The 12,846-nt window shown below is 42.8% G+C and overlaps 1 protein-coding gene across 7 annotated transcripts in view; it reads right to left on the bottom strand.

The window, feature by feature from the left end:
- RIN2 (Ras and Rab interactor 2) overlaps positions 1 to 12,846 on the bottom strand; it is a 68,523-nt gene that overhangs the window by 38,587 nt on the left and 17,090 nt on the right. For 4 of the 7 annotated variants that reach the window (XM_048298021.1, XM_048298027.1, XM_048298025.1 and 1 more), the window contains exon 2: positions 853 to 945. In XM_048298021.1, coding sequence (XP_048153978.1) covers positions 853 to 909 — 57 coding nt within the window. In that variant the 5' untranslated portion in view covers positions 910 to 945. Of the gene's footprint in view, positions 1 to 852; positions 950 to 9,121; positions 9,129 to 12,846 lie in introns of those variants that run through there. The other 3 variants (XM_048298023.1, XM_048298026.1, XM_048298029.1) reach the window with 3 other exon arrangements.

Below are 12,846 nucleotides of genomic sequence, written 5' to 3'. Positions count from 1 at the left end.
TGACATTATGAGAGGTAGCTGAAGTGTGTCACAGAACTGAGAGGCGGTTCCTGTCACTGGATGACCCTGTTAATCGTTGACCACTGTGAATTGCTGGGCAAGACAAAAGGAGAACACGACGCTACTGCAGCGCTGATGGTTTGTTTCATAAAGATTGCCCTAAGGGAAACTTCTGCCCCAGAGGAAGAGAAGTAATGGAAACAGCAACACCCAGAGATGGCAGCGTTAGCATCTTTCACTGGAAGAAGCTACAGCAAGTGCTGAATAATATCAGGGATGTGAACCCGGTAAGTTAATTCAGTGCTCAGAAGCACCTGTAAATTTTGATGGCTCCCTAAAGCAAAACCCTGTCCAACAAGGCAGCCACAGCCACCCTGGCACATAGTTAATAGGATTCAGTCATCTTTTGAAAGCTGCACTGATAACTCCTACTGCACCCTGGCTTTTTGGGACGCCAATTGTTCTCAAAATAGGCAGTAAACCCAATTTTCAATACAATAGTGGAAATCATAAACCTGTACCACAACTTTAAGTGGCACAAACCCAGTTATGAAGGCTCCAATAATTTTATGTCTGTACATAATAAAGCTTATGTTCTCAGCATTAGGAGCAAAGAAAGCCATGACCTATTTTACACCAAATATTCTATGCCATGTACAAACAAAATATACACGTGAAATAAAACTGGGGGTAACCTAGCCACAAACACTGCCTGTAAAAAGAAATGCTCAAGAAGTACTTCCCGTTTTACAGAAAAGGCTTACTGTGTATCACAGAGAGTACTGCACATTCTGCAGCGTTCATTCCACATAAGCTCAAGTACTTTATGTTCTGTATAAATATCCCATTTACCTTAAAGAAACTTCCTCTTTTGTCCAGACAACGGGTTTTCATTGTCAAAGATGACATCTTCCCTGAGAAGACTCCACTGTATGCCTTGATCTCCTAAAAGCAGACACATATTTGTAAAGGTTAGTCCAGTCTGTAGGAAATTCCTCTGCAATTCTAAGCCACAGAAACAGTCACAACAAGCCCTCTGCCAAAACCCTTTCTGTCAACAACATCGTGCCATTTATTTCCTACCAGAGTCCTTACATATCCTTTCAGTCCATTATTTTTCCATCAATTGCTTCAAAAATACAGTGCTACTCAGAGTTCCCTACTTCTCCCTTCTTTTCACAGCTGATCCTGTAGCTGTGAGTAGATTTTAATGTGCTCATTAAAAAAGAATGCTAAAACATAATGATTGCTTTCTTTGTTTACTTGACCTCAGTCTACAGTACAAACAGAACAAAATGTTAGATGTCATTACAATCCACTCTCAAATATTACAGTATTAGCGGGACTTACCAGGAGGGAAAAAAAACAGTTTAAAATCACCCACAAGGGAGAAAACACTCTACCACTAAAGCAAAAACCAACAAACAACAACAACAAAACCCCCAAACACCCCCCAAAAAATGCTGCTTCAAGTTTCTAAAATGCAACTGAGTCATATTCAAGTCAGGAACTGAAGATGAAATTAGGAAGAAGCTGCATTTTCCACTATCAGGTAAAATGAACGAACACCCAGGACAATATACTAACGCATCACCTGGGGAATATCAAGGGGGTGATCTCCACCTGAAAGAGGAGCAGAGCTCCTCTGAAGTCACGACCAATTCACACCAGTAATTTGTGAATCAGCTTCTGAACTAAGCAGGAGTCAGTTCCATGCTAAGAAGTCCTTCTAGGATTTTTACAGGTGAGCCTGTAGTTGTACTGAAACAGCCTAACTCTCCTCCTTGCCCACACGTTTACCAACCACACAGCAGGGAGCTATGTTGGAAGTTTTAGTTACCAAAAGGGCAAATAATGCAAGTGCAAAACATTAGAGAGTAGAAATACAGACACAAGTTTTGATTTGATACAAGCAGAAATGAAAATAAAAATGGCTGGCAGCAGCAGCGAAAACCCAGTTTAGTGGTGTGGCTGCAGAGGGAGATGGAGCAGAACAAAGCAGCTGGGACAGAGAATGCTGACAGGTAAAACCCCAAGTTTGACACATACCCCACACCAAACACACGCATGCTTCTGCTTCCCTCTAATGCCTTATGCAAAAGAATTGACACGGGTAAGGAAGACCAAGGCAGGAGGAGGAGATTAAATGAAAAGAAGGGTTAAATGAAAAACCCTGGCAAGCAAAAGTACATGAGGAAACTGAGAGGTACAAGCAGGAGAAAAGAAACATTTTGGTTTTAATATGTAGCAGGAAGCTTTAAATAGTTCACCCTGTTTCCAGAGGTCCTACCACAAGAGCACTAGAAAAGGTTACATTTTTCCACTTGGATTCTGGTTAAAAAGCAGCCATGCCAGGAAGCTCAGGAACCTGCCTGTTTTCCAGGCAGGGTTTGCAGACTTTGAAGGCTGAAAGAAAAATCTTGAATTCTGCGTTGTTGTGAAAGCCAAACACTAAGGGATGAGCAGGAGAAGACAAAAAACAGTGCTGGGGGAAAAAAAATTAAAAATAAAAAAGTCCAACTTTCTTCCTAAATCAGTATATTTAAAGGATATGCTCCTGGTGAAGCGCTAAAGAATTGTGAACTGTGTTTTATTTACCTAGAAGTGTGCCTAAAGAACTTGACTACACTAATCCCTTAAGAGATGATGTTCAGTTCAGGTGGTTTTGCAGGTGCTATTAAATGAGTTAAGCTCTGTCTCCTCATTTGCTACATACACAAGGGTAGAGAGCAGTTGTTCCGCTCTAGGGAGCATAACAAATTATATAAAAAAAAAAAAAAAAGAAAGAAAAAGAAAAATCTTCTTTAGATCAATTCTGGAAAGAAAATTTGCACCTGAGAGTGTTAAGGTGGAGGGAGACCCAAGAAACCCAAAAAGGGAATTAGAAAAAACCCTCGAATTTCCAAGCTGATCCTATTCCCTTAATGGCAACGCCAAATTAAAAGACACATGAAAAATCCCAGAGATTTTAAAGGAGTTACACTAGAGCATTATGAACAAGATCCTGCATCTCTAGTCTCAGTCATTAATCACTTCATTTGTAAACAACAAACCCTTCACAGGAAATCTCATGGGTTTTAAGTTTTTTTTTCAATTTAACCACAAGGATGTCTGCATGCAATCCTATTACCAAAATAAGACCATGCTGAGATTTTTACATTCTCCACTCAAACATACAGAGGAAGGAAAACACATAAATACACAGTTTTCGCCCTTCAAAGAGTGGTATGACTCCAGCTGGAAGAAAGCCTTAAATAAAACCACTGCTTATTTCACTTGTAAGAGGTTCTGGAGCTCTAAACTTCTTCATAACTTCTATTACTGTTACCATTTATGCAACATTACTGCTATCTGTAGGACCTTGACTCTGAGCCTCAGCTGAGCTCTTCTCAGCTCCACACAGGCAGGGAATCAATCCCCCACCACCTTTTGTGGCTACAATGTCATTTCAAACTAATTTAGGGTAACCTAAATAATGTTTCATGTTTGAGTGGGTTTTAGTATTTCTGACTAAAATCAGCACAATGGGAGACACTGCTGGGGCTTTTTTTGTATTTATTGGGAGAGGTTCTTTTGGTGCAGATACTTCTTTTTTGCCATCCAATACTCAAGAAGACATTAGAGCTCGCTGGTAAAATGGATGGCCAGGCTGGGTGCAACACTCCACAACCTGGAGGCAGACTCCTACCTCAGAGCTGAGAGGTTCCTCCACATCATGCAGAAACAACTGCAGAAAAACAAATCTAGTGTCAGGAGGTTTCGTTTCTCTACACAGCTGTGCACATCTGATGTTTAGTCAGATCCAAAACAGGCTGGAAAACCACTGCTCTGAAGTTGTCCCTGTTGAGTTTGGACCGTATGAGGCTGTCAGAAACAAAAAATCTCCCTCCTTTGATTGGGAAGCTGGATAGAGAAAGTCAGCAAAGCATGTCATCTCCTGTACCTACCAGAGAGGAGCCTTCTCTCCTCCTTCTGTGCTCCAGGCACTGAGGCAGAGAGCCAAGACAGATTCACCCAGACGCTGCCCAGGTGCCTGCTCAGAAAGCCCCCGTGGAAATGCCACCAGGCTGTAGGAGCCAGCTCACTGTGCTGTTCAGGTGGCCTCTTGCCTGGCCATCTGGAAGGGAGCGTTCTGTGTGTCCCAGTGCTCTGCCCCAGCTTTCCGTGGGCAGAGGTTCCATTCGGTTCCTATGCACAGCGCTGCCTTCCCACAGCTCCTCACATCCAGGACAGAGCTCCTGTGTGTGAGCGACAAGACAGGGCAGGGAGAAGGCGTGATCTGACTGCTTGGCAAATTTCCCTGAAGTCCAACGCTACTGCACGGATGCTCATGCCCATGCAAGCTGTATGTTTCAAAAAACGAGGTGCTTTTCATCTTCTTTCTTCCATTCCCTTCTCCTGCTGGTTTTCATTCACACAGGAATGCCCACAGCACCTTTTGCATGCCTGTATGCAACTGAGACTTCTGACTCCTCATCAAAACAGCTCCTACTTTACTCCCTCTACCACAATTTTATTTGGATTTTTTGGTATGTTCTTATTCTTAACTATATTAGAGCAAATGACCACCTCACTGGACTTCTCGGGATCCTTCCCTTTAATCCTCTCATTCCAGTCTTGCTTTTACAAAGCAAAATGTCCCGTTTTCTGTGGCCATGAGTCCTGGCAAAGACGAGACAGTCTGTCCGTACGCCTCTCCTGAGCTCAGCCACAGCAATCTGAGGAACGTGCAAAATCCCTGCCCACAGTCCTCCTTACCCCACCTCTGCTCGGTTTCCTAAGGAATCAAGGCTATCCCCACTGCACCAGCTTCCTGTTCTTTAGTTCCTAACTAGGATTTTTGATCTCTTGACCAACCTAACAAGACCTGACTGAGGAAAGGACTAACACTGGCAAGAAGATGGCAGGAAGAGACTCCATGTATGCCACCACTGAAGGAAGAGATCTGCAGCTTTCCTTTTGCTGGTTGACCCACAGAATTATCACCTTTTTTTTTTCCCCCCCCTGTATTTTAAATTTAAGTTACCCCACTGAAGAAACTCAGTCTGCCCTCTTTCATTCTCCACCTGTGAAGGTCATGCAATCACTGAGCACAGGCTCTCACAGAAACCACCTCAGGCAAATTAAGAGTTATACCGTTCTGCAGCCACGGAAACACAGGAGAAAATATCAGTCCAGACCTTTAGTATAAGCTGGCAAAGGTCAGCTGATGTCAGAAGACTAATGGTGATTGCTACCTGTCAGTGTGTTCCCTAGGCCAGCAGTGGGGTACAGCTGGAATACAATCCCTACTGTCCCACAACAGAAAAGCATGGAAGCTAGATAGAAGCTACTACAGATGTACTTGTAACACCTATAGTGAATTAGCATCATATTGCAATCATTTTTTACAGCAATTCATAAATACGTAGTATTAAAATAACTTAAATTCATTTGGGGAACCCATTTTCTGGTGTCTTAAAGTGGACACCAGAAACAGGAAGGATAAATACATTTTACTTAATTTTAAAAAGTAAAAAAACCCCACCCTGCTCAAATGGAATTCTACACTTGACAATATGCCAAGAGATACACACAGAACTTCAGATTTTCAGCAAATGTAATCATCTTCATGCATTTCATTTTCCTGTTCTCCTAGTACATTTGCACAGTCCCAGGGAGCAGGCTGTGCTCATCTCTAACCTACAAAGCTCTGGTTTGTCCAATTACTCCGACCTTATCTGAATCTTGGCAAAATGAAACTTTTCCTTTTGAAAGTATTTCCTCTGAGAAGCTGACTGCAAGCCTCCTTCCAGGAACATAGATACAACTGAGCACAGTATCACTTTGAATATCTATCAAATAAGACCTTCAGTCTACAAACTATCACTGGTGCCAGGATCTGGCAGACCTCTCAACTCAAATGTTGCATTGTGTTAACGCAGCTGTATCCACAAGCAAAATGCGAGGGGATTATGTAAAAAGAAATTCTAACTTCCATCATTCTTCTGGCTGCAGAAAGAGTTTACAGACTGGTCGGTTGTTTTTTTGGTTTTTTTTTTTTTTTTAAAATTCAAGTAATGCAAGGGCACATTACTTGTAAAAAACAAGTAAGACATACAGCAAAAATGGCAAAGTCACTCTTTACACACTGGTGTGTTTTTGTATTTTGCTATTTTATTTAAAGAGTTTAAAAAACCTTGGAATAACAAAAATTCCCTCACCCTCCTTTTCCTTCGAGCACTCTTTATACTTTTATCTTTGCTGCCTGAACAAAACGTGTTTGTGTGAGCTGCTCCCCTGAAGAAAGCCACCAGTATGATGTCAGTGAGTACTTCTCAGTCAGTATTTCTGCCCACGAGGTAAAAAAGATCTTACAAAGATAGACATTCCCTACACATGTAGGCAGAAGGGCCTCGAACGACAGTTTGCAATCCTTTTCAGAAAACAATACTGTCCTCATAAACTGCAAAGGAAACATAAATATGCAACACTCCCGAACTTTTCAAAGGCAATGAGGGGTCACAGGTAAACTGCATCAATGCTGCTCATCCCGCTTAACATAACAGTGCTGCTAAATCACAGCCAGCTCTCCAAGGACGACTCCTCCGACTCCTCCTCACCACGCATGGAGCCGCCAAGTATCAGCCAGTGCTTATGAGACTGTCACCCGGACAGACCGATCCGCAGGGGCTGTGTCCCAGCCTATGCAGCTCAGTCACGGCATAATTACCAGAGTCAGCCTGAAGTGGGAACATCACTGCCAGATTTATCCACTGATCTTTCTACATCTGGTTTCAGCCAGTCATCGCTCCTGCCTCAACCAATCTTTTGCCTGCAGGCTTATTTTTTCCCCTTGATTCCAGATCCTACTCACTGGCAGCCTTTTATGAGACTAAAGGATGAAGAGAATTTATTGCTTTGAACTTGTTTCAGCACTGCACTCTCAGGAGAGGCTTTAAGTCCCTTTAGATTTTGGGCAGATCCACTGTCTCACTCACAGCTGTCCACCCACTTCTTTTATCTATGAAGCCGTAAATTCCGAAACAAAAGCATCTGAAAATCCCATCTGAAAAGGGCACAAGAATCAGCCTGACTCTGCTCCCACCAACATGAGCAGGCATGGCATCACTCTTTCCAGCAGGAGCATATAGTTATGCAAACACCGAATGCCTCAGAAAACCCAATCCTCAAGCTTTGCCGAGCACAGCACACTACCAGGAGAGTTCTGTTTGCTGCTACCGCTGTCTCTCTGTACCCCTTCCCAAGTTTCTTCTTCCTCTCTTCCACTAAACAACCTCTTCCTGCTCGCTCCCATGGCATACTTTCCACATTACTGAAAAGGAATAAAACCCCAAGTCATTTCCTCTGGCACAGCGTTTAGTCATGGAGGATACTACCAAATCTCTTATAAGAGAATGATTGTTTGTTGATACATTCATGTCTTGTTTGCCTCTGGAAATGTCAGAGAAATACATTTAGGAGGCGACTGGCTTTGATTTGGATAACCTTTCAGAAGGTTTCTATTCATCCCAAATTCCCTGGCATAGATACCTCACAAAAAAACTAGCGTTTCTTGCAGTATTTCTGTAATTTCCACTTACGATTCCTGCCAAAACCACTGAATAATAAAAATAAAAACATTCACAAGTGTTTTCAAATGCCTTAAAAAAGTTTAACATTGAGCTGCACTTCCTGGAAAAAGCAAGAAAAAGTAATTGCTTGAATTACAATATCAGCTTCAAGGTCTGGAGGAACTCCAGAACTCAGAGCAACGCTTTAATGCAAAGGGAGGTGGGGTTCAGCACCTGCGTTTGGATGGAGATGCACAAGACAGCCACCTACTGGGCTTGACCATGGGTTATTTTAGGCACCCGGGAAAAGCCAGGTGCCTAAAATATAACCCTGTACCATGAATGCCAGAGCAGGATGAGGGTTTCAGTGCTCAAGTCCTAGCCCTGACCTCCTGGCCCAACAGAGGCATCAGAACAAAGCTCTGAGCACACCACTGCCAGAGGTGACAATCCTCCATGCAGCAAGGCGGAAGAACAGACCTGGCTTCCTGATGGTTCAGAGAGCCTGAACACTTTTATCTGCTCACATATTTCCACGATCATAGAATTGCAGAATGGCTTGGGTTGGAGATCTAAAAGGGTCTCCGTCTCCCCCTGCTCTAGGAAAGGACACCTCCCACTATTCCAGGTTGCACCAACCTTGCCTTGGACATTTCCAGGGACAGGGCAGCCATAGCTTCTCTGGACAACCTGTGCCAGGGCCTCACCACCCTCACAGGGAAGAATTTCTTCCTAATATCCAATGTAACCTAAACTTACTCTCTGTCAGTTTGAAGCCACTCCCCCTTGTCCCACCTTAAAACATTTCTCGGATGTGGCAGAGTATTACGTACATCAAAGCTTGTGCTCATTTTGCTCGGTGTTTCCAGAAAAGCTTCAGCTGATTTCCAGTAAGAGCAATTCTCTTTTCAGAGCTAGGGAAACACAAATTCTCTTGATATATTTTTCTTCACATAATTCATTGAAAAGGATTGCACTTGTTTACCCAAAGCAACACACAAATGGGGAAAAAAGGCAGACAGACCTAAAGGCTGTTTGACCTTAAAAGTAAATATGAGAAATGGATTGCGAGATAGAAAAGTGATCTTAAAAGAACTGCAAAAGCTGCGAATTTTTTCAAACCCTAAGTATCTTTTAGGCTCTTCACTACTAAAAAAAATATTCAAATGTTAAATAGTTTGCACACCACTGAACAATGACAAAACATAGCTTCTTTCAATTCTAACGCAGCAGCATTTTCTAGTTGTGTTTCTTGCATCACCAATATGCTTAACAGGTATCTCCTTGTAAGAAAATAACTCCCTTATAATGGCAAGCAATGATTCCATTATTCCCTATGAAACGTTTTGCAAAGTAAACTGCTGTTCAGGAGACAGCCAATGCCAAAGAAAGATTTCCACTGACGGCCACAATTACCGGAATGAGTTCAGCACAGCTACTAAATGGTGCGCAAGAAGAATCTGTAAGATCGGGAGCCCCTTCGGCTGTTATTGCAAGCTCCATTTAGAGGCTTGTACCGATCGCCCTGAGACCACAGAATACAAACGCTGAAAGGGCCATTTGCTGTGCGCCTCGAGCTTCAGCACAGGGTGAGGCATCGGGGCACCGATCAGCCAGGAAACAAACACCCTCTCTTTGTTCTGCTGTTGACCTTACGCTCATCTTCCATGTGACATATTCGGAAGATAATATGTAAATTATGTCACTGATCTAATGGTTTAGCTATTAAGTAAGGAACCAGATCACCAGAAATGCACCACACTTGGCACCTTGTTTTTTTGGATAGCTCCCAGTGACAGCAGCTGCTCATTTCCAGTACACAGGCTGCTCCTCCTCTGAGCCGAGTAAGGGAAGGCAGTCAAATACAGAGAGTCTATGGTAAGGGCTAATATTTGAATTCCTTGATCAAAACTGTCAAGATGTAATCACCTGGGACACTTGTCAGTTCAGTCGTTAGCATAAGATAGGTACAATTTCACCCCTTCTTCTTTATTCACACTTTCAGCATATTACATGAAACAGCAATTTTGTGGACCGCAAAAACTCAGGCTTATAACCAAATGCTATGTTCACAAGTATCAAGGAGAAAAACCTGAGCAGTGTGGCATCATCTTTAAAAGAGGAAGATGTTTTGGGATTTCAGGAAGCACATGTGTCCTCTCCGGCCTCTGCACGGTCCCGTTAAGACAAAAAGTACCAGTAGTTAATACACTCTCGTGATTTAAGAAATGGGCCTCATATTTGGTGAGAACTTTGATGTGTAATTAGTTTCCGTTCCCCGTGAAAATTGGGAACAGTACTGCCCTGCGTCAGAGGGTTTTCTCAAGGAGTAAACCACACAGCAGTGACAATTTCTGACACTGCATTGATGGGGGTGACCCACAGGAACCCCTCACTGTCATCAGGGCATATGCAGAGGAAAGAATGGTGTGTGACCAGAAGAGAGGACAAGGTCCCCAGCTCCCGATCAGCCCGGAGGGAGGGCTGGACTAGCTGAACTCTGGAAGTCCCTTCCAACCTCTGGTTTTTGCAAACATGTCACAAAGCAGGGGGGGGACAGGGAATGGGGAAGTGTGTGTTGGGGAGGTTGGGTTTTATTTTTGGTGGGGTTTCGGCTTTTCTTTCCTTTGTTTGCTTCTTTTGCAATACCAAGATATCAGAGGAAAAGCATGAATTTTTCTTACTCAGTTTCACACGGTGGTGGGAGCCCTCCGCCACTCCAAACCCCATTTCGACTTTTCATCACACAGGAATTGCTACATTTGCATAACCCAAGAGGAAGCTCAAAGTCAAAAAGCATTGTATCAGCTTAAACAATTAATAAATCAGACTTTGTATATATTAGCAAATGATATATACCTGATCACACACACACACACACAAACTGGGTGAAAAAACATCTAAACTTGGAGCAAACAATTCAATGTAATACTGGAGCCACATATCAGCAGGAGTAAGAAAAATTTGGATGTATGTTTTTTACGGAGACAACCCGACTAAACAAACCGGAACTATTATTTATCGACCACTGGAAAATGTTTAAAAATACCCTGGTCAGCTCACCTAGTAAGTGATATGCAAACATTTATCCAAGTTTAAACAAATGGGGAAAAAATTACAGCGATTGAACCTGATTTTTCGCCTCCTAAAGCAAGTACACTAAGTGCTGTGGGTCAGCTAGTGTAAAGCCGCTGAAATTCTTGGACCTAGAAAGGATCCATTTTCAAGATGCCTGTTTAAGGATGCAAAGCATCCCACATACTGAATCATGCCAGGTCAGCACCTAGCGACTAACCTGAGGGCACTCCAGCTATGCAGGGCGTGGATTTGCTTTCTGTTCAATAACAATTGTATTTGCATGCCATGAGTTATATTTGCACTAGTGCTTTCTGTCCAAGAGGTTAATGTAATCCAACAGACTGTACGAGGAAGATCACATGTGAGTTTTTGAGGTTGCACTTCATGTTTGTTTATTTTAAACAGCTGGACATCAGTCATGATGGACAATTTGCTTCTTTATTCACTCAGCACTCACTACTAACTTTTGAAGAATTCTATCGATTGCTTTAAGAACCACTTTTTGTAGCACACTTCCAATGTGGTTCCCCACTCTCAAGGGTGCACAAACAGCAAACTGTGAAGCTGAGTACCAAGTAAAAGATTTACTTCTCAAAGAACAAAAGAAAGTATTTTCACTAGAAAAACGTTAAAAGGACAGTGCTTATGTCTTGATCTATTTGTTTTGGTTTATGCACAGAAGAGACTCCAAGAAAATCTTGCATTAATTAAACCAAGGTCACTGCTCTCCATACAAAGATGACCCATGTAAATACACCAGATGGCAAAACACTTCTGCCTACAGCAGAGTTTTCACTGCCCTAGCCCAGCTCGGACCCACTGGCAACGAACAGGTAAGCTGCTCACTGCAGAAAGCTTGCATCATGGCTTGTCTCGGCTGTGGAGACGGGCTTGGAACTGGGTTAGCCCCACTAGGGACTTGACACCTTCTGCACCACCACAGCACAGCACTGCTAACCTGTATTATGCAGGGGGAAAGCCACCACCGGGCTCGGAGTGTGTCATTTGTTCCTGAACCACACTCTGACTACACAGACTGGAAAAAGCAGACTGAGCCATGGAAGTGTGCCAGTTCACTGCTGCACTAGTGTGCCAACACAGCAAGCAGGATAAACCCAAAGCACAGTGTTCTCACTGTCCTGTCCGCTGTGCCATATACACATCATAGGAGATGGAATGCCTAGACAGAATGCCTACACTTATTTTGTGTTACTAGGAGGTTAAAAATCAAAACAAACCCACAAATCAAATCCTGGAGGGAAAAACTCAATTTTCAGTCTTTATTTCTTGCCTGTTTGAGGATCTGACTGGGGACAGAGGGGAGGGGAGACATGAATAGGGCAATGTAACAGTTCTTCAGAACAAAGTCTGCAGAGAGCATAATGCATGGTACTGCCCCTACCTGACCTATCCGGAAAAACCAGGTCATTTTAAATCCTCAAAAGAATTTCAGACACTTGTACATGCCTCATAATGATCAGGTCTGTAAGACTGGTTATAAAGAGTGACTGTTCTATAAAATACATGCACAACTTTGACCAACTATGCTCTGAAATATTAAGTTTTCTTTTTTGTCATACTGAACTATTGCTTATCTGGGGCACTGGGGAGGTGGAGGGATTCACCTTGGAGATGTTTTCTTTTTGCGGGAGTTCCAAGTATTCAAATATTTGGAATCTACAATTTAGTTTCTAAATACATATGTTCACCAAACAAAAGAGAAAAGTCAATCACAACATATGACTCTGATAAACAGTCTTAAATGTTTTTTCTTCCATCCCATTTCTTTACGGAAAAAAAATATTAAGTAGTGAAAACAAGAAGGTTATGACACACACCAATGAAACCCAGGAAATTCAAAGCTGAAAGCTGTTGAAATATCTGTCTCAAGTTAATTCCACTCCTCTTCCTGTTTTTTACATACACACCATGGGACTGGGAGTGTCAGCCTCGAGCAAACTTCCTGGCTCGGGTCCCAGTCTGCGTAACTTCGAAGTCACGTAAGCACAGGTCACCCTTCCTGTCCTCATGCTGCTCTTCTTGATCCTCCTTCCAAAGACAATTGTTCCCTCTGACTTCTCCCTGCTACTCTTCCCTCCGATAACCCCATCACCTTCTGTCACAGCTGACTTGTAAATTCACCAGCAGTGCAAAGGTTACTGCTGCTTGTCCCAACCCTCTTCCCTTTTCCCATCAGGTTGATCCTCACTAGCAC

Source organism: Corvus hawaiiensis, chromosome 3, assembly GCF_020740725.1.
Source record: "Corvus hawaiiensis isolate bCorHaw1 chromosome 3, bCorHaw1.pri.cur, whole genome shotgun sequence".
NCBI lineage: Eukaryota > Metazoa > Chordata > Aves > Passeriformes > Corvidae > Corvus > Corvus hawaiiensis.
The sequence above is the reverse complement of the archived record's forward strand: the minus strand, read 5'-3'. Positions and strand labels throughout refer to the sequence as shown.